The 24,652-nt window shown below is 43.1% G+C and overlaps 2 protein-coding genes across 2 annotated transcripts; one reads left to right on the top strand and one right to left on the bottom strand.

Annotated features, from left to right (window-relative positions):
• The first annotated feature begins 659 nt into the window (after positions 1–659).
• Positions 660–11,519, top strand: LOC119387386 (uncharacterized). Its single transcript, XM_049414164.1, has 6 exons — positions 660–664; positions 1,121–1,332; positions 3,514–3,813; positions 5,694–5,835; positions 7,841–8,034; positions 9,070–11,519. Exons 1-6 carry the CDS (start codon positions 660–662, stop codon positions 9,174–9,176), a joined length of 960 nt encoding a protein of 319 aa, XP_049270121.1. The 3' UTR covers positions 9,177–11,519.
• A 3,354-nt stretch (positions 11,520–14,873) lies between these two features.
• On the bottom strand, positions 14,874–24,617 carry LOC119387387 (metaxin-1). The gene is made up of 9 exons (XM_037654761.2): positions 24,384–24,617; positions 24,224–24,284; positions 23,933–24,012; positions 23,772–23,864; positions 22,066–22,245; positions 21,766–21,842; positions 20,660–20,811; positions 18,647–18,783; positions 14,874–17,790 (listed from the first exon to the last, which is right to left on the bottom strand). The coding sequence occupies exons 1-9, from the start codon at positions 24,450–24,452 to the stop codon at positions 17,719–17,721; spliced, it is 921 nt and encodes a 306-aa protein (XP_037510689.1). The 5' UTR covers positions 24,453–24,617; the 3' UTR covers positions 14,874–17,718.
• Positions 24,618–24,652: the final 35 nt, after the last annotated feature.

Genomic DNA, 24,652 nt, shown 5'->3' on the forward strand with positions numbered 1-24,652 from the left:
AGACGTGACGATCGATGTCACAATGGCTACTATGGTCGCCCTTAATTCATTGGCTCATTTTGTATTCCTTGCACTATTCACAGCGATGACAAGCATCTTGAAGCACAAGGCATTACTGGCTGATCAAATTGGCAAGCCTCAAAATAACCACAAATGCATAGTGCCAGGTTGCCCGAGCATCGGAGAGCGAAGACGTGTGCGCTATTTCCGCCTCCCTTCAGATCAACAAAGGCGAGTCCACACTATACTTAACCGCCTTGTTCCTTTTTTACTGATATTTTAACTCGTAGGATTACATATTTACGCAAATGGCACCATCTGTCCCTTCTATATCTCATGAACTGCACATGTGGAAATGACATTATGAAATGACATTAATTCGAAACAAATGGCCGATTTTTACCAGAGCTGTCTATGACAACATTTTTTCACGTCATCCTTTCATGGTACGATTACAGAGTTAAAATATGCCCTTAGGTCAATTTTTACTTTTGTTTTTTATTTGAAAAACGTGATATATGTGATCACCTGTGCTTCTTCCTTAATGCCAGCTAGTGTATGTAACCCTACCCATGTTTGATACTTAGTACCTGCTTTTAGTGTCGTTAGCATATTGTTCTTGTTTCCTGTAGACGTGGCACCCCGCACCTCCACCAGTGATGCGGTACAACGTGAACAGGAGACAAGAATATGTCGTGCAGGATAGCGAAATAGCCTGTTCAAGCCACCAGAATTGAAACATATCTCCTTCATCTTTGGATCCCCTCTGTCCTACATAGAGCACATGCAACGTTATGCCTACAATATTATTCAAATATATATCAAGAGTGCACAAAGCAGCTAGTGGAATGAGTTTCACATCGGACTCTGATAATAGCGGATGTGTCACATGCATAGGCGTGCGCAGGGTTCCCCATTAGGGGGGGCAAAGTTCATCGCAGCGCCCCGCACCCTACTAAGTCAATGTATGGGGCAGATTTTGCCCCCCCCCCCCTTCTTAGGTGACTAGAAGGGTCAATGTACGGATCAGATTTTGTGCCCCCCTCTTAGGTGATTAGGGGGGGCGGCCACCCCCCCTGTGCGCACGCCTATGGTCACATGCCTTTCCTATTGCATGCAGACGCAACCAGTGGCTGGCAAACTGTGATCGTCAGGACCTCAAGGGCCACTCTGAAAAGAGCCTGTACACCAAAGTGATGTGCCAGCTTCATTTTCATGACTCGCAGTTCATGAATGCACACACCTATCAGCGCCTAATCTGGAATGCTGTTCCAACACTGTTCGGCAAAGATGTTCGCAGGCTAGAAGACTTTGAGCCTAAAGAGGCAGCCGGTAAGTACTAGCATGTATGTATATATACATATAGTATGCTATGTTTCATTATGCACTTAGTGAAACCTTTAGTAACAAGAACATTTAAAAAAAATATTAATCCAAATAAGTACATATAAATAAGCCACTTATTTGTGAAATGCTTTCAAGGAGGTCACGCATTTGCACTGTCACTTTCAAATAGAAACACAATAGATTCTGCATAATATTGCAAACTAGAGCTGCATTGTGCCTTCACCTACTATAACTAAACTGTGAGAGCAGAACATAGAAACTGCTTGCATGGTCTTTATATGCTCAGTGCATCTTTTCTGTAATGCTTACACAAGTTCATCCAATAAAGAGTTTAACTATTAAGGGGAGATGCTACTCGAAGACACTTTTTCTTTAATATTCACCCTAGAGCAATGAAACTTGAGTTGATTATAGAACTTTTTATGCTGATTTCAAATATATAATTAGTTTTCTTGCAAGTTGCATACTTTTAGTTCTGCAACATGACAAAGTGAAAAACTTAAGCCTCTTGCCCCCCCTCTTTTCAGACCTAAACTTCAATAATTTTTTACAATTGATAGTTCATAATGTTTCAAATAAAGTGTGGAATGCAAATAACTAATTAAGAAGTTCATACAAAATATGTACTAGACGTGAAAAATTTTAACGTGGAAAGTTCATATTTCTCCTACCCTAGTAAAAGTTTACATGACTTTTTTTTATTATATAATAAGAGTATTGAAACGTGAACAAGATAATTGCATTTCTCATACTTTGGAAAAAAATTGAAAAAAATTTCATGCAGATCTGAGCACCAGAAGTACCCGAAAAAGGAGGGGCACATTTTGACAAAAATGGCAAAATTTGTGTTTTGAGAAAAACGAGTTTTAAAGTCCAAATTGCATGTTTATTTATCAAAGATGTCAGCGAATGCGACAAAATTTGTACACAAGAAAGAACAATCCTCCTTGTAGTGGCCACTGCCATTAAAACGCGCCAGCACCATAGGTTTCGCCCTCACGGCTCTTTCAGGCTGACTCTTCGACAAGAGATTTTTTCTTCAGCGCACGCCGACGAGCCCTTGCTTCTCCTGTTAGTTTTTGAGACATTTTTTTTCTGGCGTGTGCTGTCCCGTGATGTGCCAAGAGCAACCAAATCATGAGGCAGGAGCACGCCAAGCTCTTCCAGAACACGTTCAAAACTGGAGTGCCCTCGATTAAACCAACATGTTCAGTGCTGTCATATCAGCAATCAACGAAGACTCGTCGTCCTGTGATTTTTCTTCGTCTTCGAAGAGTCCGATCTTTTCCTGGGAGGCGCTCACATATTCGAATGCCGTGGCAAACTCGTCGGACGCATCGGTGTCACTGCCACTACGCCTTGCGGCAGCAGGTCGTGGTTTGAGTGTTCGGCTTTGATTTGCGCCGGCGTCCTCGAAATTTGTGCGCCGCGTGAAACTTGACAGGCCGGTGACAGCGCTTCCTACGGCTTTCTTCATCGATAACGGATAAGCACTCGAGAAAAGCGCTGTTCAGCTGCGCTGCTCGACGAGACACGGATCCTGCAAGTAGGCTTCACAGCACACACGCGCGCAGCGGCCAACGGCGGCTCCCAATCCGTACCACGTGATTTAAAGCCAGTCGCGGCGCTCGAAAAAGGCGGCAAAAGCGTGCTTCTCTTTATTATTTCTTGCGCTGCAGAAGCGCGGGAAACCGTCGCTATTTGAAGAGTGAGGCTCGGCTCTTCGCCTCATGCGGTCGACAATGGCGAGCGGCCCATTATCAGCGGCAAGGTGCTCGAAGATGTCACACTTTCGGCCTTTTGACAGCCACCTTGTGCTCTTTAGACGCAATTTTAAAGCATTTCCAGTTGAGTCTCGACATTGATTTTTTTTTTCCAGAACAGTAGAGGTACTAATCTTAACAAAACAGGTGAAAACAAAAAATCGATAATTTTTTAGAAAACTCGCGTTTTTCGACCCGCATCTCCCCTTAAGTTACACTCTGGGATGCTGTATCCTTCATCATCACATTGCACCACCATAAACTAAAACACTGAGTTTCTTGTGGGTATGTAAATCGTTGCTAACATTGCTTTTCTCTTGCATTTATGCATGTTTGTATGTACACTATGGTGTAATACTTTTGTTGATTCAGTTCTTTTGACGGTTTGACACGATCTGTACAGTGAGAGTGGACCACGCATACACTGTTTCATCGCCTGAATTGCCACCAGCATCAGTGGCATTACCACCAGCACCTCTGGCACCAGCACCGCCATTGGCTGACTCACTGCGTCACTATGTAGCTCTCTGCGCTGAGCTTAAGAGCCAGCTGGCTGAGAAGGACCGGCAACTGAAGGCCCTGGAGAAATGCAGCGATGGCATTGTGGACGGTGTGATCCGTCAAGTTAAAATTTTGCCACCTGAGAAGCAGCAGCAGCTCGTCAGTGCTCTCAGTCCGTTTGTGAAGCTGAACCAGGATGAAGGTACATGTGATATTTCTTTTTTGTGTAACTCCTTTTGCCCAGCGATAGGCAGTAGTTAACAAAAGTCTACATAGCGTTGCCGTTATCGTGGTGGCGACGAGGACAGTTTCACCCGCTCACGATAGAGGTTCGGTGCCGGACTCAACAATCACTATCCTCACCAATCCCTCAGCCGCCACCACGTTGTCCATAGGTGAGGACACTCAGGAGGTCTGATTGGCCAGGTAAAGCAGTAATGGCTTGTTCTCATTGGACCACTGTTGGCAGCTCCTGTGATGCAACTTCAAGACAAAAGGTTTCACCTACTGTTGCCACAACAACAGGGAAATCTGAAATTGATCCACATGGCTGTTATTATTGAATTCAGATTTCCCTCACAGTGCTGGCTGCTAAAGCAATGATGTCATGCTGCTGAGCTTGAGGGTGCGGGTTCGTTTCCAGGCCATGGCAGCCGCATTTTGATGTGAGCAAAGTGCAAAGAACACCCAAGTGCCTCGCTTTAGGTGCACTTTAAAGAACCCCAGGTGGTCAAAATTAATCCAGAGTGTCCCCACTACAGTGTGCCTCATAATCATACCATGGTTTTGGCACCTTAAACTTCAAGAATTATTATTATTATTATTATTCTTAAAGCAATGGGAGAGAACCTTTTTTTTTTTCTTGAAGTTGCATCGTCTTGCAGATGACAGGCGCTGCAGGTGGTGCTCCGATAGATGCATGTGGTAGCTACTTTGTCTGGCCTATTTCACCTCGCACATAAGCTGTGTCCCCACCTAAAGCCTGCATAGACCTGTATGTATGCTTACACCATGGCCAGCATCAGTATGCCTGTGTCCATGGGCTGGCTGGTTCCTGCAATAAGTGTGGTGGTGTATTGGTGCTCAGCTGCCACAAAACAAAAGTAGAGCTTTCCAATGCTGCAGCTCCGTGGCTTGTTGGATGCATTTGTCTGTCTATCTAGCTTTGAGTGTGTTGTGATGCTATACGAGTAATGTCTTCAGTTTCGTTTTTCATTTCGTGAACAGAAAAAAAAAAAGAAACATGCCTATGATTTCCTGCTCCTGAGTAAGGTCATGGGATCATTTCCTGGCTAGTGCTGCCGTGTATTATTGCTGGGGAGTGTAAAAGCACCAATTTTGTTTCAGCACAATGCGAAATGCCAAAAATTTATATGGTGCCTCACACTATACCATTTATCATAGCTAAGGTGCTGCATTGTGACGTTAACTTTACTCCAGTTATTAAAGTCAAGGAAGTTTATTATTTTCATTAAAAAATATGACACATTTGAGTATAGTACTGCTAAGATACCCACAACTCTTGTAATAAGTCATACAAACATTTCTGGGGAATGAGTTGGTGTTTGCTGCTCTCGTAAACATGCAGGGCCCCATTTGCAGAATGCATAAACTCAAGACTTTTGTTTTCATGTGTAATGACAAATTATTAAGAATGTGATGAATGGAAAAGTGTTTGGGTAGAATACCATAGCTCACATAAACACACTTCTACTCAATAACTAGTTTAGTGGATTCAATTAAAAAAAATTTTTTTTTTTCGATGCCAAATCTTCAGTGACGTGCTTACACTTATGTGTACGTTAAAGAAGCTCAGATAATCGAAACTAACTTGGAGTCTCTTTGTGGTGTGGCTCATAGAATGCAGTTTTACCCCTTCAAAACCTCATAATTAAGTTATTTAGAAATGTGTGAGTAATAAAGATTCAGCATGCCTGCCTCAGAACAAAGCTCCTCTCTTGACTGTTATGTGGTTAAAGAACTCGATCCGAATTGCTAGTATTTTGGTCTGCAAACTTGTTATAAGTGATCAAAATGTGACTGGAATATACTGTAACCCTGTTCATTCTTGCATTGTAACAGGCACATCTAAAGAGCCCAAGGTCCGTGTGGAAGTCCTTTTGATAAGCAGGAAACATCCAGGCCACACCCTGCTTGGCTTGCGCACCAGATGCTCATGGGCAAGGGGTCTCTACATGGTTCCTGGGGACTTCTTACACTTTGGGTATGTCTTAGCACCTCTGTGCATTGGCCAGCTGACAAATCTGCTTGTGCTCTGAGCGCATATGTTTCACATACATAGTGTGCATCTGCTGTTGCTCAAGGCAACATCTATATTTGCATACGTATTAAGAGCTATGGTGTAGGAGAGTGTATCAGTACGTTTGAACCTCAATGTAGCAATCAAATGTGTTTGTATGTAACGGTGTTCATACATAACGTATGACCACGTATATGTACTGTATATTTAATGAAGTCAGCCTAAATTAATTTCGGCTAGCTGATGTCACTCGGTAACGAATAGTATATGTATGCTTACAACAATTATTAGAGTACAGTAGACTCTCATTAAACGGAACCTGAAGGGACCAGGAAAATGTGTTCCATTTAACAGGAGTTCCATTTATTGAGAGATGAACAGGAGTGCAGAATACAAGTACGAAACCAATCATGTCAGAGGCAGTTGTTCCATTTAAGCAGCAGTTCCGTTTAAGAGATTTCCGTTTACTGAGAGTCTACTGTAGTTCGATGATGGTGTTTGTATGTCACATGAGACTTGGTACAGTGTTTCATTACTTGCATGTTTGTGCATGTTTTAGAAAAAGTTGATATCATGTTTACACCTGCTCACACTAGCACTTACTAATGCTATCAGTGAAATTAATGCCGTTATTGATTACATGTACAGTAATTACTTACCTCTGATATCTGTGAGAGAAATTTATAGCAGCTAGACAAATTTATTTATTTATGTTCCAGAAATGTCACAGAGCCTATTAAAAAGGGCATTTAGAAGTTTTCGATACTTCTGAAACATGAAAGTGTTGTGCATACCTAGCATGATGGTTGAACAAGATATTTTAACTTGGTAGGGTCATGTTATCCTTACAATAGTAAACGAAAGAAAAGGAATTTTAAGGGCTCATTTTTCTTTGCTAGACACAACATTAATTAGAACTAACAGACAAGAAAGCCAAGGAAAGTATAGGGGATGTTATTTGTAGTAATTATGATGTAAATGTGAAGAAAGTAAAGTGGACGAAAAGATAACTTGCCACCGGCAGGGACCAAACCTGTGACCTTCAGCTGCAAAATAGGTAGTGCCGGCCGCCTACATGTGCTCAGCCATCATGACTGTTGCCAAATGAAGTATGCATGTACGGGCTGACTCACACTATCCTCTACAATGCTCCCCCCCACCCTTTGCCTCTTCTAGTTTATGCCCTCCCCCTCTCCCTTTGTGCATTGCCACGTCTACCTCTCATCAACTTGTCGTTTCCACGCCTGCATCAGACGTACATGAATACAGTGCAGGCTGTGCCCATCCCCATAGTCATGCACACGAGGGGTGCAGGGCCGCCCCCTCTAATCATCTAATGGAGGGCGCCGATTCTGCCCCATACCTTTACTCAGTCGGATTTCTTGCATCATTTTTTAAAGTGCAAGGTTATGGCTACACATGTTTTTTTATGTTAATGACGACCAAAGAGCCCTGATGTTGCATTAAAAAAACTGTATACTTCCCATCTTTACCCTGGATAGCCATGGAGCTATCGCAGGCCTTTGGGAGAAGTGTGACATTGCTTCAGCTTCATTTTCGCATCCATTACAGAGCTCATTTTCTTTTGTACTGGACCAACAAGGGGGCGCTGTGGTGGAACTTAGCCCCCCGTATTGGAGAATCCTGCACACGCCTATGCACATCCCCAAGAGCACTGTTCCACACTAGCATGCACTACCACATAGGACATCGGGCATTCTATTCAAAGGGACTGTCTTTAGCTCAAGTTCCATTTTATTCCAAGAGATTTCTGTTCCCTCAGGAATTTGAATGAATGAGGTTACACTCGCTGTACTCCCTTGGTATTGAAAGAAACAGCACAATTAGACCTTGGTTGGGAGAAAAACGGACACATGCTACTATATGCTGTGCACACATTCTCTTGTGTCTTATCGCACCATTTTTGCCAAATGGGAGCTCCTACTGTGCACATTTTTTAACGTTCCAGTGAGTCTTGGGAGGCAGCAGCCGTACGTGCTGCAAAGGAGGAGACTGGCCTCGATCTTGTCGAGCCACGTGTTTGCTCAGTGGTGGAGACAGTGCGAGCATCCGAGGGATACCACTGGATCAACATATTCATGGTGGGCAAGCTGGCCGATCCAGAATCCGAGCCGGCTGCACCTAACGAGGCTGTATGTACAGGTGAATTCTGCATTTATTACTGTTACAATTCGGAGGCATTGTGGGAACAGAGCATCTGCGTGCAACAGGATCCTGTCAAAGAAGTTCTGATGTGAAACTTTAAAGGGTCATTGAAAAAAAAAGAGAAAGATTTCTCTCATATAGGTAAATTAGTATTACCATTTCACAACACCAAAAGCACCACACTCGCTGTGAAAACGCATTCGGTGAGCTGGAAAACACCAAAGAAGAAAATACAGGTGCCAATGCTGGTTCCTGTAAAACAACTTTCATTCTGCAAGCACTGTACATTTTTTAAAAGCCAACTGCAGTTAGATACTGGACCACTTAATAAAAGCTTGGTAATTTCAAGTGGTGTAGATGAAGGGCAGCCTCTATAGATGATTTAACAATTAAAATTCAGATGGATGTATTACGACAAGAAGCATTTCTGATATCAGAATTGGAAGAAGCGCTGCCACTGCTGTTCACCAAAAATAAAGCAGAATTCGAAACACTGAGAACCAGTGTGGCTGTTGACATATTGACTCCAAGATCAGCTAGTGCTTGTGGTACATGGAAGTTCGCAGTAGCCGTGGCAGGCGTAGGTCGGCAAACTCACTCATGATTCGACTTACTCAGAGTCTGGTAGAGAAAAATTTTAGTTAGTCTGAGTCTTAGTGAGTCCGGTTGAGGAAAATTTTGATGATTTCGAGTCCGAGTGAGCCCGAAGGGCAAAATATATTTCATGAGTTAGTCTGAGTAAGCTCCACATTTTTTGCCAACCTATGGTGGCGGGATATTTGTGCTGTGTCCAAATAAAACACGAAGTGCGTGTGTGGTATGATTAAGTGATATTTGGGATGATTAATAAAAAAAATTAGGCAATTACTAGCTGATCAGCTTTGTCAACATTGCCTGAATCATTACTTGTTTATAAAAGTTTGGCCCCAAAGTGAATTTCATTGTACCCCTGTGGAAATGTGTGTAGATAGGCAAAATATTTCAAATTCAGCAGTGCTTGAGAATCATAGTGATGCTTTGTAAACTGTGCAGGGTGGCACTGGTTTGCATGGGATGCATTGCCTGGTGAAGAGCTGCTTTTCTGGAGCCTGCGTGACTTGCGTCGTGAGAATGTGCTTGATCTAACTGCCTTCCAATAGCCAATAGCCAAAATGTATATATATGTAAAAGAAAGTGACCAGTGTAAATAATGTAAGTAAACTGTGAGTGTTGTATATAGGTCGTACAGTGCCAAGAAGTACAGCTTTCCTTTTTTTATATCGTCTTTTAATCTTGTCTTACTTTAAGTTGTTTTAGATTTCATGAAACAAGGTGATGTTTTTTTTTTAAAATATTATTCAGCAGTGCTTTGAGATCTAAGAAATAATCGTAGCAGATACTCAGGCAGACATTTCAGGCACTTGTGAAGCTTCTAGGCACGCAAGATGCATTCTTATAAACAGTCTTCATGCATATTGATAGGTGGCAGTACACACTGTACTAAGCCATGCACGCAACCCTCATGATTAACACTTTCGTGACCACGCCTATTCCCATCGATCAAGATCAAGTTTTGGCACTCTCTGAGCGGTTCTGGACAGCTAACGCAATACAAAGCATAAAATAACATGTTTTCTATCATTTTTGTTTGCGAGTTTGTTTTTTCCACCGCGGGGAGATTTTTAAAGCTCGTTCGCAGTCGAGTAGGTGAGCGCTCGTTGTTTCGGACTTCGCGTCGACGCTGCTCGCAGGTGCTCCACAGAAACAGCGAATTTTGACGGATTCCGATTAATATGAGCGGTAATCTCTGGATGATGGTAGCACCACAGACACAGAAGACGACTTCGATTCGCCAGGCTTCAGTACGGACGGCGAAAGTGCGTCAAACCTCCCCGGAACATCAGCAGCTATCCGCCGTAAGTTTCGTCTTCTCCTCGGGTCGTTTTATCGCTGCCGCGCGTCGATGTAAACGTATCCGGTGTGTTCTAAAAATAACAGCTATTATCTGCAAGGTGTTAACTTCGTTCGGGCGGGAGCATTTAGCGCCAGCTGCAGAAAGAGCGCAGTTCTCTTCGCGAAGACGGCGTGGAGCACACTTTGACCCAACGCTCCGGTGTGCTTCGCGGCGTCCTCTTCGTGTTGTTTTTTACCGCAGAAGTCGTCAGAGAGATATGCAACCACACAGATAAGTATGCGTGGATGCATACTTTCGAAAAGTTCGCATACAGTGAGAGGGACGGATCTATGGAGGGAGGTTACTGAAGAGAAGATGAGCAAGTTCGTTTCACTCCATGTGTACATGGTAATCGTTGAAGTCCAGCGCTTGCATTGGTGTTGGTGTCGACGACACATATTTCCAGGCCTTCGTCCACCGTCAGTGATGCAACGGAAAAGGTTCAAGGTTTTTGAGTGTCTCTGATCTGAAGAAGACGACCGTCGCATCCCATGAGAATCTTCACCCCGTGTCTTCTCTATTGCAACACATGAACGATTTTTCTACGCTATCTTTTAACCCCTTCGGAACCTTTCAGTGGATGAGAAAATGGTGAAATGTGAAGGTCGGTATGGTATCCGGCAGTATATGAGCAAGAAAGAGGTCGAATGAAGGTACAATTATGGATTTTTGCAGATTTGGAACAAACTACACTGTTCATTTCAACAAATACACAGGAAAATTGAAAAAATACCAGAACTGCAAACTGTGCTAGAAAAGTTGAACAGAAATAAAATTTTTTTTCCCAAAACATGCGCAGCCAGCCTTTGTTTCACCGCGTCGAGAACCTGCATCGCGCGGTGGCATGATGGGCACTAGTGCCTATATTCTTGTATTTATGTAAATTATCTGTGCACTTACAGAGCTTATATTTCCACTATTATTCTACGAGGGTTTTGCGTTCAAAATGTATATTTCGATTTTTTCAAATGTTGAACCATTGCAGAGTAGCATTGATGTTTTTATGAATCCCTCTTTCTTTCTGATGTATTTTTCTTTGTTTGATAATTTTTTTATTGAATTCGAAATAAATTCGTTGTTTGGAATTAATACTGTTGGAAAGACCAATTTTTCCTCTATCATTTGATACCCTACACGTTAGCATCAGTTATATTCTGTGGCAGGAAAAATATACTTCCTGGACTAGCCAAAAACAACCGATTTTTCCGCGGTCACGAAAGTGTTAACCTGCTCACTGGATAAATGCTATGTCATGTTGCCATGTGACAGACAATGCTGCCATGTGACAAGCAATGTGGTTTCTATAACGTTCACGCTTCCAGTGTTTGATGCTAAGCTGCAGGTGACGTAGTGATGAGCACAACAAAGTTTGATTTTGGATGTCGCGCTACATGCAACACTTCCTTGCTGTCATCCAAGTCGTGGGCACACGACAATAGCATGGCGTTTCTTTGGTGACATATTGGCCGAACCCACTTCGAATCACATTTGCTGGCGTTGTTGTAGCTCCAGATATCACAAATATACCCATACCAAACATTGTTTGAACTCTTGTTGGTACAGAGGGTTTTCATCTGAAACAGTGAAGTGGTTACCGTGCTCACGAAATGAAACGCAACTTCAAGACTTCAATTATAACAGGTGTTATGGGTGATTGCTCGAGATAACCGTGCCATGTTGCTATGAATCTGACCACCGAAGATGACGTTGGCTCTGGTTTTAATGTGTGAGGCTGTATTACATTAATGCGACACTAACTGAAGGCTGCGAAAACGAAAAGTACATGCATTGCTTAGCCCCAAACTGTCGCATTTCGTTCCGTGAACACTGTGCATATCAGGCATCATAAATCTGCTGTAGGCATCTAGTCATATATATCAGAAGTACTTGAAAGAATGTAACTTGTGATTATAATTTATGAATGAGCACAGTCCTAATATCCATCTTTAAAGTGGAAATTTAAAAAATGCTTTTATAAAGCATACATACGGTCATCTTGTGCAGATGACCGTAAAGGAAGTTTTAGAACATATATTACTGGTGACAAATTAAAAAAAAAGTATTTTTGTTGCTACATGCCTTTTTACTAGCGTACTCCTCTCCAGAGCGAGTGATCTTTGTTTAAGAACTCGGCATCCAAAGACTGACGGTATGCATATTCTGCCTGTAGCATGAACAATAATGCAGTGAAAAGTATTTTTGCATATTTATTAGAGCTGTGCGAATAGCAAAATTTTGGGTGCGAAGCGAATTCGAATATTGAAGTGTGAGTGCGAATCGAATCGAATATTTTTCGAATATTTCTAGAATATTTTTCTAGAAATATTCTAGAAATATTAGTACATTTACGACTGTAGGAGTTACGAGTTAGTACATTTACGAGTTAGTACATTTGCGACTGTAGCAGAGCTTGAAAGGCAGCTTTGCCACAATACCGGGGTGTGATGACGTGAAGCATATTGAAAATCTAGGGACCATTTCCAATCGGTCTCTTGGCAAAGTTCGACCGTAACGGATCTTGAAAGGCAGCTTTGCCGCAATATCGGGGTGTGATGAGGTGAAGCATATTGAAAATCTAGGGACCACTTTCAATCGGACGTTGACGTGTCTTGGCAAAGTTCGACCGTAACGGAGCTTGAAAGGCAGCTTTGCCGCAATACGAGAGTGTAATGAGGTGAAGCATATTGAAAATCTGAAGGGGTCACTTTCAATCGGACCTTGACTGTATTTGTTTTTGGGAAGTTCGAATAGTAAAAGTCCAGTGCGAGTCGAATCGAATAGCAAACACTATTCGAAAAATATTCGAAATTTCGAATATTCGCACACCCCTAATATTTATGTAATATCAACTGGCAACACCAGCAGAGTACTACTACATTTAAACGTCACATGGCATTAGCGTCTCACTGTCTGTGGGTAACCATCACTGAATTGCACACCACATTGCATACTGAAAGACTCAGTTCCTGCAAACAATAGTTAACAGGAGTTCTCCCATGGCTCTTTTCCTTTGCTGGGCCACTTCTCGCAAACTGTCGTGCTTTCTTCTGCCTGGAATTATTGAGGAGCATGCATGTACTCTCCGACTGTCATCTTTCAAGCTTTTGTATTTAGCCCATGTCAGTAGACGTGACAATTCTGGCTACAGCTGTCCATCCTTGCCTTGGATAGGGAGTGAGTGAATAAACTTTATTGAAAGCCTGGGCGAGGCGGGGGAAGAGGGGATTAACCCCTGTCCCGTCCCACTCTCCGTCGATGTTGATGACGTCAGGTGACGGCTTGAAGCCCTTGGACCCGGGCAGCATCCTCGGCGTGCCGGACGGCCCAAAGTTGGTCGGTCAGCTTGTCACTGGTGAGTGCCGCCTCCCAGCGGCAGCGACGCCGACGCAGCCGATCCGCAGCAGTGACCACAGCCGCGGCGGCGGTCGGCCCCTGCCCTCGTGCGGTGGTAGCAGTTCGTCCCTGCCTAACATGCGTCGCGAAGTGAGTGGCGGCAGCGACATTAGCTCTCCCGGCACATTCCCAAAGCATGTGCCGCAGTGTGGCTCTTTCCCCGCACGCTTTACACGCGTCCGTTGGGTATAAGCTTGGATAACAGATGCGCAGGATCGCCGGGCTGGGGTAAGTGTCTGTTTGTAGTAATCTCCAAGTTACGGCCTGTCTTTTGTTTAATTTGTCGCGTGGTGGAGGGTATTTGCGTCTGTTTAGTCTGTAATGTTGTGTGATGTAGCATATCTTTTTTTCCGTGATGTTGTACTGTACAGACAAGAGCCATCGTCAAAATTTCTGTCATTAAAGATGAATACAAATGCTCTCCAAGAATGCAAGAGGGCACTGTTGTGTTCATTTCTGTCTCTGTGTATGGTTTCAGAAACGCAGTACCAGCAAGTCCAAGCATCCACTCTTTCTACAATCATCTCTGGCCTTGCATCAACTGTGCAAAAGCCCCCCCTTCCCCCCGACCCCTCCTGGAAAAGATAAATTTCAGTGCATTTAGCATGAGATAGAATCAATACGTTTAGTATTAGGATAGGGAACTAACCGCATTTTCTTGTAGCTTCCTTAGCATTTTTCGTGTACCAATCCTGAAGATAGCACATTCTACCACAGCAGCAAGAAACTGCACAGTGGCAAGGGTAGCAGAGCGGTGTGACATTCTTTCCTGGCGACTGCTAGTATTTAAAGACGTTGTGCTTCTGGTTGCAGAGTCTCAGCATCTACAACCAGAAGCAATCACAATTGTTGTGTGGGGATCCAAACTCTTCCTTTCCGCACTTCACTATGCCAATGTCGCCACTGGCTGTTTCTAACCGCCGCACACCTCTTGTAAGAGAGCTACCAGAAGTCTCACATCATGGTGGCCATTGCACAGCGCACCTAGCGTCGCGTTGAAATTGCTTTTGAAATATGATATTTAAAAACGGAAATCCTTTTGTATCTGGTAAAGTATAAAGACCGGTTTTATTTTTTTTTTAGTGCACACTACTGTGGCTTAGCCGGAACCACACGAATGTCGCGCACGACTTGGCTTCTCAAGCCATTCGGAACATACAGCACGAGTCACTGCGACATGACAAAACGAGACTTCCAATGGCAAAAATTGCTGTCATGTGTCGCTGTACTTGGAGCAGAAGATGGGCTTCCCATTCATGTAAATTATAACATTTTTGTTTTCAGCATTCCCACTTGCACTGCGGTATTGCCATATTCCACAGTACCAGAAGTGGTGAAAACGACATGCTTAATTCGTGTCGAAGGGCCCTTTTGAAGGTGCATAGTTTAATTCCTCACACACCAGCAAATTTCTCTATGTCATGCAAGAATCGTTTCAAATGCTCGCAGATTCATGGACATGTTCATTTGCTTTATTAGCTCTCATGAAATTGCTATTTGCAAAAATAAAAAAAAAAGAATGAGTGGTGCATGCCCAGCTGCACTTGTCACATTTGGAACTGCACTGACTTAGTCATGCAAATGTAAATTAAAATGATTAATTAAAAGTAAACTACTGTAGAACTGAATGTTGCCATGTGAACTGAAGCCTAACTGCTGGTGAAAAAGTTCAGTGGCCTATCGTAAGTACATTTATTGCTATTTGACTTGTCAACACTCCAAAGCAGCAATTCATAGTCTAGTCTATAAGCAGAAATGCAACGAACCCTCATTACACCAAGGTCACTTTATTTGAAATAAAATGACATGGTCCCTACTTGTGCAATAGTGTGTCTTAGACAGGACTACACTAGACCTATATGCCAAGTTGTACGATTAGCCAACAGTACGAGAATGTTAATTTATTACTATCGACAGACTCTGAGGACTTACAAGTTGAACACTTGGCAAAGTCATCCAAGAAGGACTCGTAGTCAGTGGATGCTTTATACCAACTTGTGAGTGTACTTTGACATTTGCCCATAAATAGGGCCAGAGCTACAGGCCAATGAAAAAACTCCATAGAACTGCATGAAGGAGTGCCAAGAATTCTCTGCTTTCCCATGTTCCACTCAGGTCGATGCAAAAAGCCTAAGTCTCACTGCTATAGTACTACAACTATACGTCTTACTATTTCATCACATTCTGATGCCGGATCAGATGTCTGAGACAAGAGGCACATTCCAAGGGATCACTTGCAAATTGTGACAGCATGGTACCAATTTCAGTTGCGTTAGATCAGACTAAATGCACAAAGTGGGTCTACGACAGGGAAAAGTTGTCATCCATCCACTCGTAAAACAGAGATACGTATGCATATACAGAAATCCATATGGATTTTCTCTGTAGCCTCATGTTATGAATAGACAAATGATCGTATTTCCCTTTCATTAACTTTCCTACACTTTGGGGGCTTCTGCAGAACTGATTTACCACAAAGTAGGTGCAGTAGAAACAGGAAAAAAAAATATTGAAAAGAAATTAGGACATGTCACGGCAGTCTGAAATAAAAACACAGATAAGCGATTGAACATGTGTGATTACGTCAATTTGCACGCTTAAAGTGATTGGAAACACAAACCATCCGTTTACTTAGCAACACACTTGAGTGCTGCTGATGTGGATGTAGTTTAACAGGATATTTTGCACAAGGTGAGAGAAGTAAAACATTTGAAGCACCTCATAGAAGTCTACACACTATTTGTATCCATTTCTTTTTTATTGTAACATAAATAAGAACGCTACCACACAGTGCATAAAAGGCTTTTTTTTTCCATGGTCACATACATATTCTATTCACTTGAGCTGCATTAGGATGAATTTTGCGCATCACTACAGCTGCCCCTTTGAGTTTATCTCAATAAAACTTGGAGCATTTTGCACTTTTAATGAATTCATTATAAATGAAAGTTCACCGTGTATGCTGTTGACTAATACAACATATAACTCCTTAATATGCCCAATCCACATTGTATATTTGCTAGCGAATTCTCAAAAATGAATTCCGTTGAAACTGCTACCATATTGCTTTAATTAGAATATAACAATTGCTGGGGTTTGATGTGCCAAAACCACCATATGATTATGAGGCACGCCATAATAGAGGTCTCTGGAAATTTCCAACAGCTGGGGTTCTTTACCTAGCTAAAAAAAAAAGCGCTCGGTGCCCTACTCCAACAAAGAATAATGAAGAACAATATGGTATCAAGCAGACTACAGAATTTCTGCATGCATTGTTGATAAATATGTACCAGTGGCACTGAAATATTAAATCCCATGATTGAGTATGCAGCTGCCACTGTAACATGTAAAACCAGTGAAAGCACACTACTTTTTCAGCTTGTCAAATTGCCACTGCATGCATGGTAACACAGTAAAATGATGTTTGGCTTATACACAGCAGCAAAAGTGTTGTGCAGAGCATTCACCCTACCTGCCTCCCCCCCCCCCCCCCAATTTCTTTTTTTTTTCATTGTGCTAAGGCAAGACATAAGTTCTACCAGCTTGTCTTGTCTTGTGATAAAAATATTTTTTTCATGTTGTAACAAAGCAACGCTCGGTAGTTCTTTTTATTTTGCTCTATAGGTATAGGTCCAACTTCTGGGGCTTGGTATGTTCTCCAGAGGATATATACATTACAAAATCTCAGCCCATGGTCAAATATTCCGGTGTGTTCTAAAACACCAAGTGGCGCTTGCCGTAAATACGAATGAAACATTGTTTCTAAAATTGGGTGACTTCCTCTACCCATCAAGCGGCGATTTAACAACAGACCTTTACGATGGATATAGCTAGGTGCCTGTACATGCAAGGACTAGCTCATCGCATGCCTTCATGCTGAAAGGATGCATCATTCTGGCACAATCGCAAGAATGCGTTACTGTCGCTTGATGAATGTGAAACAAACATCATACCTATTTCAGCTAGCCTCCCCCCCACAGTTTACACTGTTAGTCATCTTTCCTTCTGTGCTTCTTGTTACCTACATCTACACTCTTCAAACACTAACAAAGTTTCTTGCACTGTTGTTGTTGGCATTCGCAAATTCCTCTAGCTGATGTGCTTCTGCTGGTCAAACAAACGCACACTTTTTGGGCACAGTTCCAAGGCAAATGAGTGCCGCAGGCACACACACAAATTATCACGTCACTTGTGTGCAGCAACGTCTCTTCAGAAGCATTGCAAGTCGTCGCTGTCAGTCAGGCAGTGAGGTGAACCGATGCTTGAAAAGTCATTCATACTATGCAACCCTGCACCACAGTCCTGCACAGGGTTAGACACCATAGTACTACGCGATGCACTGTCTCTAAACACTGTCATTCTGAAGCACGCTTTGTTGTCTTGTCCCTACTGTCCATGGGCGGTGGCTCTTCTTCCGTGTACTCGACCTGAAAAAAGTCCCAAATAATTAAGCGCTAGCAAGAGTTTGCTGCCAATAAGCTCGCAAAAGGCTGGCACCATATTAACACGATCGCGTTAGAGAGCTCGTTTCGCAGAAATGCCGGTGTCGGCATATATATTTCTAAGCCATGCATGGAACGTGTGGTTGGGATATTCTAAGACAAAAAAAAACGTAACATTTACTGAGAGCAAAGTTCACACGATTATGATGGAACAAGAATGGCGAAGTAGTAAAAAGTTAACTGCAGTAAGTGCTATACATGGCACACATAAATGTAAAGCTAAGGTTATGAAAAACCTTACCGGCCCTCACAGCAGCAGCCTTCGGGAGTAATCTATTATTTCACTTAATTCTTGCTTCAATTGGTAAGCCCATCATGTCTAATGAACATATCGAAACTAACCAGTCTATGCTTTCGTTCTTAGTGCTTGCGTGCATATTATGGGCACAATTTTTTTTTTTTTTGCTTTTGTCATGTCTACTTTGACGATTTTCCTTTTTTTGGGTAAAGCCACTCGTGCATCTGTAACAATAGAGATGTTCAAGCTGTTTCAGAGGCCATGTTGTGCATGGCCCCTTTTTGTCGTATGTCACACAGCGGTATGCAGTGTGAAGTATGCCCCACAGATCCAAAGGGAAAAGAAACAAATATCATGCGTGGTATGACAGTTAAAGCAATGGAAACTAATTCATGACTACTGTGGTTGCATCACTTCAGCATTTACATTTAAGCATAAGATGGCTGTAACCTTTTCAGTAATGTAGACACTACCTGATACCCAACGTTCAACAAAAACGCAGTTCATGCATCTTTTGAGCTTACGGATGTGTCTTGTACTTACTTGCACAAGCCCTGATAGCAGAGCATATGAAACCATGGCGACTGTGGCCACACCAACTGATATCAGTGAGTTGAGCCATGAGAAGGAGAACTCCTCTGATGACACCTTTGAAGCCCCCGAGTCTCCACTGCCAGTATCTGCAAAACGAAACAGGTACATCCCTTCATGTAACCATATGGTGTAAGGTAGGAACTGTACTGAATATCATAAGGTACTGAACCTGAATGCGTAGAGTAATGTGGGAACCAACTTTAATGTATGGGACAACATATGAAGAAAGGAAAACACACACACAGGAAAATTAACTCCAGCTAAGTTCTAGGCTTGTGCGAATACTCGAGTTCTTCGAATATTCGAACGAATATTACAGTATTCGAATTCGCTTCGAAACGAATTTAAATTCGAGGAAATTTCGAAGTATTCGAAATGAACAAATAGACACATTAACCGCATATAACCCCCTGTAAAGGTGGTTTCACTGCAGTGGAAATGTGCTGTACCGTGAATACACCTTTTCAGGAGAAATCCGCACTGCCGCGAAGCCCCATTTCAAGTTTAAATGAACACAGTAAAACCTCGTTAATTCAAAGTCACTGGGACTGTGAAAAATCTAATTAAGCGGGTTTTCGAATTACCTAAACATACAAAAAAGCGGGATGCAAGGAACTTTGAATTACTGGAAGTAATCAGAGGTGGTCGTTTGCTGTGCCTGCTAGGTTGCGGCTACAAGGGTTATGTCTTCCAGCAATACCTGGTGCCAATTTTGCCGCTAAACCGGCGAAACGGCGGGCCTCGCTGCTGCCATTTCAAGAAAAAAAGAAAGAAAGAGGGAAAAAAAACGGTCTCGTGGTCAACTGAAATGTGCGCCTGCGGAAAAGACGTGCTTCGCTGCGACACAGTGGTGACACGCAGGCAGCATGCCACCTGCCCTCGCGGCGTGAGCGCTTCATGATGCGACCGTTCGCCCATTCTTTCTGGTGAAATAAAGAATTTAATAATGACCAGTGTGACGGAATTCGCGATGTGTTCTTGGTGGAAAAGATGATCATTGAAGTTTTTGAACTGAGTTTTCGAAGTAGGCGTTCCCGGCAAGTACTCCGCCAGCAGTGCAAGTGCGCAAATTGCCGGAACAACCGCCAATCGGAGGTTCGCATACATCGCGATTTCCGTCAGACCGCCCTTTACTAATTTCTCTACTTTCCCAGAAAGAATGGGTAAATCATGACGCGCTGACGTTGAAAGAAGCATGCGTCATGCTGCCCGCGTGTCACCGCTGTGTTGCAGTGAAGCACGTCTTTTCCGCAGGCGCACATTTCAGCTGACCACGAGACCGCCTTTTGTTTAGTTTTTTTTCTTGCGCTCGCAGCAGCGAGGCTGGGATGCTTCACTTGTCACTCATTAGTATCGCTACACTGCATTGCCTTGTGGCTCCTAAGGGCCATCGTTTCAGCGGACTTGCGGCTAAATCGGGATCAGGAATTGGCACATGGCACCCAATGTTATTGGGTTGGGGGCACCCATAGGGGTGCCCCCAACTACATTGGGGGCACCCAATGTAGTTGGGTCATGACAAATATGCTCATTTTCCTTTATAATATGTGATATAAACTATTCGAATTCACTTCAAAATTCGCTTCGACCAAATCACTATTCGCTTCAGACCTAAAATTTACTATTCGCACAAGCCTACAGCTAATGGCATAAAAAATAAGTGGTGCTTGCAAATGCTTGTAAAACAGATTTCTGCTCAGAGACAATGCAACTTGGCAAAGAGGTCTCGTCCTTTTAATAACTTTGCTCTGCTACAACAAGCCATATACTATGCTGTGTGACCTAGCATTTTTCGGAGTTTATAAAAAGTTAATTTAGAAAATACGCACAGTCTCTAAGGTTGACATTCTTCAATGGCTCAGATGCAAAGTGGCTGAACCTTCTGCACCTTAAATTTGTGCAAATGTAGCATCTGCTAAGCTTGTCAACTTAATGTGACTTGAATGACGCAGAAGAACTCACCCTTGACAGAGAAGTATCGCTGCGTAATTCTGGTAACGAATGCCGCCAAGTTGTCACACGCCTTGAGGTGGTTCTGCAAGGCGCAGTTTGGAAATGGTGCACGCAGCAAAGGAGCCAGGTGGGCAAACACAATGGCGTCCAAGGAAGTGGGGCTGAAATGGTGTCGGCACAGTTGGGCAATGCACTTGCTAGCTTGCAAAGGAAGTATGCTCTTCACACCAAAAGCTAGCAGATCACAATCGGTGACACCGACACAAAAAATCTCCCAAATCACAGGAAAATACGGCTGAGACAAAAGTAAGGTAATTTTCTTGTGGTTCCTAAAATGCAAAAACAGCTAAAGACCAAACTTGGGAAGCAGTGAAAACATTGAATGAGACACAGTCGCCCAAGCATGTAAAAAATAAAAATAAAACACAAATTTGCAATGTCACACTGATGTACCAGCACACAGGTATTGGTGTGAAACTAAATACAAGTTGTACAAATCATTATGACTTTGTTACTCTCCAGCGTCTTTTTAACTCTGTCACAAACCTCCTGGTTTTCTTGCAGCGTTTCTAATGGTAGAACTGCTAGAAAGGTAGTTGCATGTGACTATGGTTTCATTTACTCCCGAGTCTTTTCGCATGTCGCAGAGCTGTTATGCAACCATAATGAGGCAAAATGTACAGTCTGCATGCGTACGGAGTTGCTCCTCTGTAGAAACACTGAATACCAGCACACAATGTGCCTGCACATAGCGAAACAGTGCAAAATTGTGTTAGTTGCATACCCTAGTGCGGGCTGCATATCTTGATTCCGTTTTGTGCACATGCTGTGGAAACAAAAGCATTCTCGCAGATCCCATCATTCTTGACCTTTTGATTCCGATACAGGAGCATAGTTCTGAAATACACTGTAGCATAAAATAGCATGCCGTCTTTCCTTTCTTTTTACAAATTTAATTTCTCACATAGCGCAGCTACTACAGGCCCTTGCTGATAAAAGCTTTTGTTTTCCAACACTGAAAACCAACGGGTATTGGAAACAACAAGATATGTAATAGTACTTGTGAAGTAACTTGGCAACTTTTTTTATGCTGAATTGACCAGTAGATCACTCACCTCTGGCCAAAGAAGAACTGTTCTTTTCCAAGCCGCTGCGACAGCGTCGTCATGCACTCCTGCGCTTCCTTGAAAAGCTGTGAAAAATTGTTTGCAGCCATTAAAAATATGAACGCTTCAATGACAAAGCTAACCTCAGAGTCTCATCATGTCTTTCGGCACAACTTTTCTAGGTTACTTAAAAAGGTAGTTCTACCTTTATAGAATGGTTGTTTCCATCACTGAGAAGCTCGCATTTCGCCATGAATAACACTATCACTCGGTCTATATAAAGCCGACATTTAAGCAATGTACACATACCGCAATCTGTGCCTGGTCGCCTTCGAGGTCAAAGCCTTGCAGTTTTGAGTCTAGAACAGCAGCGGCAGCACGCTGCATCTGTCCAGGGATTACGTAGTTGAAGGGAAAGCCGAGAGCCTTTGCATACCAGGGCCTTGTGAGCTCCACATAGTTCTGTGCATCGACCCACCATTGGTAGAGCTGGAACAGAAGAAAGCATTAGCTTCTGAAGCCATCAGGAAACTTCAAGATGTACACTGCCTTTCTTTTCTACTTCAGAGGCAAAGAAGGTTCCAATAGACATTCCTAAAGTGACTTTACAACAAAGCACTAAGAGGTACATTGAAAGAAAAAAAAAAGACTGTGTGTGATCTATTGTATGTTTTCAGTCTGTGTGCCATTGACAGTTAGCACTCCCAAGTAAATGAACTTCAACGACGTGTGCGAGCTAGTGGTTGGCCTTGGTTAGTGCAGCCATAAAAGCAATAAAATGTGACTGTGTGTGCACAGTCACTGGGCCCGATCCAGCTTAGCCAAACACATTACATGTTACAGAATTCATCGTAGTTCAAAGGAACATGGGACAGAGGAAAGGACAGGACACCATGAGCACTCGTAGTGTCCTGTCTTTTCCTCTGTCCATGTTCCTTTGTGCTACAGAGTCCTGTATGTATAGACCAACTCGGTCAAGAAGCTTTACTAGATTACATGGTGTCCAAAGCAGCTCTGCATGGAATTCAGCAGTTAACTGTAGAAACAGCGCTAAAAGATGGGACAAAGAAAGGACACAAACCACGGCGCTGATTAACAACCAAATGTGTTTTATTCTTCCAGTCTGCATATATATACTCCGCCACAATCTCAAGGAAACAAAAAGCAAATAAACAAAGAAAAAAGAAAGAAAAAAGATTAGCCTGCGCAGAGGCCAAAAAATACTCAATCGGACAGAAAAGTTAACTCCTTCGGAAGGAGGGAGATCGAGGGGAGGCTGACACATGCCTCTCCGCCGTTATAGATATGGTACGCTTCAGAAATGACACGCGCCCGTTCATCATGGTACTTCGACAGGAAAATCGAATCTTTAAAAGATGCACATTCATTACAGTGAAGCGACAATTGACTATCTCTGGCTTGTTTACGCACGTTATTCGCATGCTCGCGCATGCGGTCATTAGCACACCGCCCCGTTTGACCAACATAGTAACGGCCGCAAGAAAGAGGTATCTTATACACAATACTATCGCAACATTAAACGTACTTTTGGCGATGCTTCTTGCTGCATCTTTTCATCTTGGTCTCTCGATTTACTTGCTGACACAGGCTACCAAGCTTATTTTTGGCAGAAAACAACAGTCTAACGCCTGCCCTGCTGACCACTTTCTTGAGATTATGTGCCACCTTGTGCACATAAGGTATGACCACTACTTTTTTTTGCGGGTGTGTCACTGATTGAACAGCTGGTGAGCACTTGCGCCGTGGTTTGTGTCCTTTCCTCGTCCCGTCTTTTAGCGCTGTTTCTACAGTTAATCATGAACCACACAGCCCAAATGCGTACCTTATTGCAATTCAGCAGGTTCTTTCTTTTTTTTTTCGAACCCTGTCCACTATTCTTAGTGAAGTCTCGCCTATGATGTCACCGATCCATGCATGAAGGCATACGAACAGTGTCGGACAAAATTTACCTCGCATGCAAACTCTTCACATTGCAAGGAATAGTTTACACGTACCAAAGCGGGCTTGAGTTTTTGTCTTAGCATGGCAATGTAAGCCTTTGCATCTGAAGCTTGCTGTGGTGTCAGCTTTACATCCGCGCTGTAATTCTGCAACGAAAATGAAAACAATTAATAAATGAACTATGCTCTGCAATCAATATTTCATGCTTCCTTGCCTGTTTTCGGAGGTAGGCCACGACATCTTGAAACTTGGTGAGCTTCGTCTCGGGCCCATGTCGCATCACCGGCAACGATCCTGTAAAAATATTGTGCCATTGCATAATGATCAAACAGCTAGTTGAAAATTTGTTTTAAAGAACGTTTGCAAGCGGGAACTTTTCGGCTGCTGGAGCCAGCAAATCGAAAATTTCCGGAACAGAACTTTATAGATTTTGACAACGGCGGCGGAAACCAGCGCTGCTGTTTTTAGCGCACGTAAAGCAGTTTAGCCTGTAGTGCTTACGTACCGAACCAGGGTCGACGAACTTCTCTGGTTTTCACCGGCGCCCCAGAAAACTTCGCGTACGCCTATGCAGAAATGAACAAAGTAACGTATTGTGGTCATCAAAATTCCCGCACATAGAGCGAACGTGAATTGCGACCGGGGACAGCCGCGAAATGAATTACCAGAACTTCCAAGCACGCTGTGTCGATGCTGGGCAGGCCCCAGTCACCTTTCCAAATGTACACCTCCATCGGATCGGCTACGTGAGTAACTTAGGCGCGAGTAACCGTACCGATATAGTAAGCAAAGGCACACGTTTTCATAATTCCGTTTGTGTACTAGAATTGGACACGATAGCACGCCGCTCAACAACACCGCCCGAGGTTCGGCAACACATATCGTCGGAGCAGTCGGAGTGGCCGGAGTGCGTGCAGTGCGTGCGTATGTTTGT

Source organism: Rhipicephalus sanguineus, chromosome 3 (genome assembly GCF_013339695.2).
Source record: "Rhipicephalus sanguineus isolate Rsan-2018 chromosome 3, BIME_Rsan_1.4, whole genome shotgun sequence".
In the NCBI taxonomy this organism is placed as follows: domain Eukaryota; kingdom Metazoa; phylum Arthropoda; class Arachnida; order Ixodida; family Ixodidae; genus Rhipicephalus; species Rhipicephalus sanguineus.

Excerpts from the sequence above, each read along its gene's own strand:
- LOC119387386 (XM_049414164.1), top strand. Across the intron at positions 3,814-5,693 it reads GAAGCTGAACCAGGATGAAG|GCACATCTAAAGAGCCCAAG; the intron begins GTACATGTGATA and ends GCATTGTAACAG. Across the intron at positions 5,836-7,840 it reads GGGGACTTCTTACACTTTGG|TGAGTCTTGGGAGGCAGCAG; the intron begins GTATGTCTTAGC and ends TTAACGTTCCAG.
- LOC119387387 (XM_037654761.2), bottom strand. The coding sequence starts at position 24,452 with ATGGAGGTGTACATTTGGAAAGGTGACTGGGGCCTGCCCAGCATCGAC. Across the intron at positions 22,246-23,771 it reads AAAAACTCAAGCCCGCTTTG|CTCTACCAATGGTGGGTCGA; the intron begins GTACGTGTAAAC and ends CTTCTGTTCCAG. Across the intron at positions 18,784-20,659 it reads GCGATACTTCTCTGTCAAGG|ATACTGGCAGTGGAGACTCG; the intron begins GTGAGTTCTTCT and ends TTCGTTTTGCAG.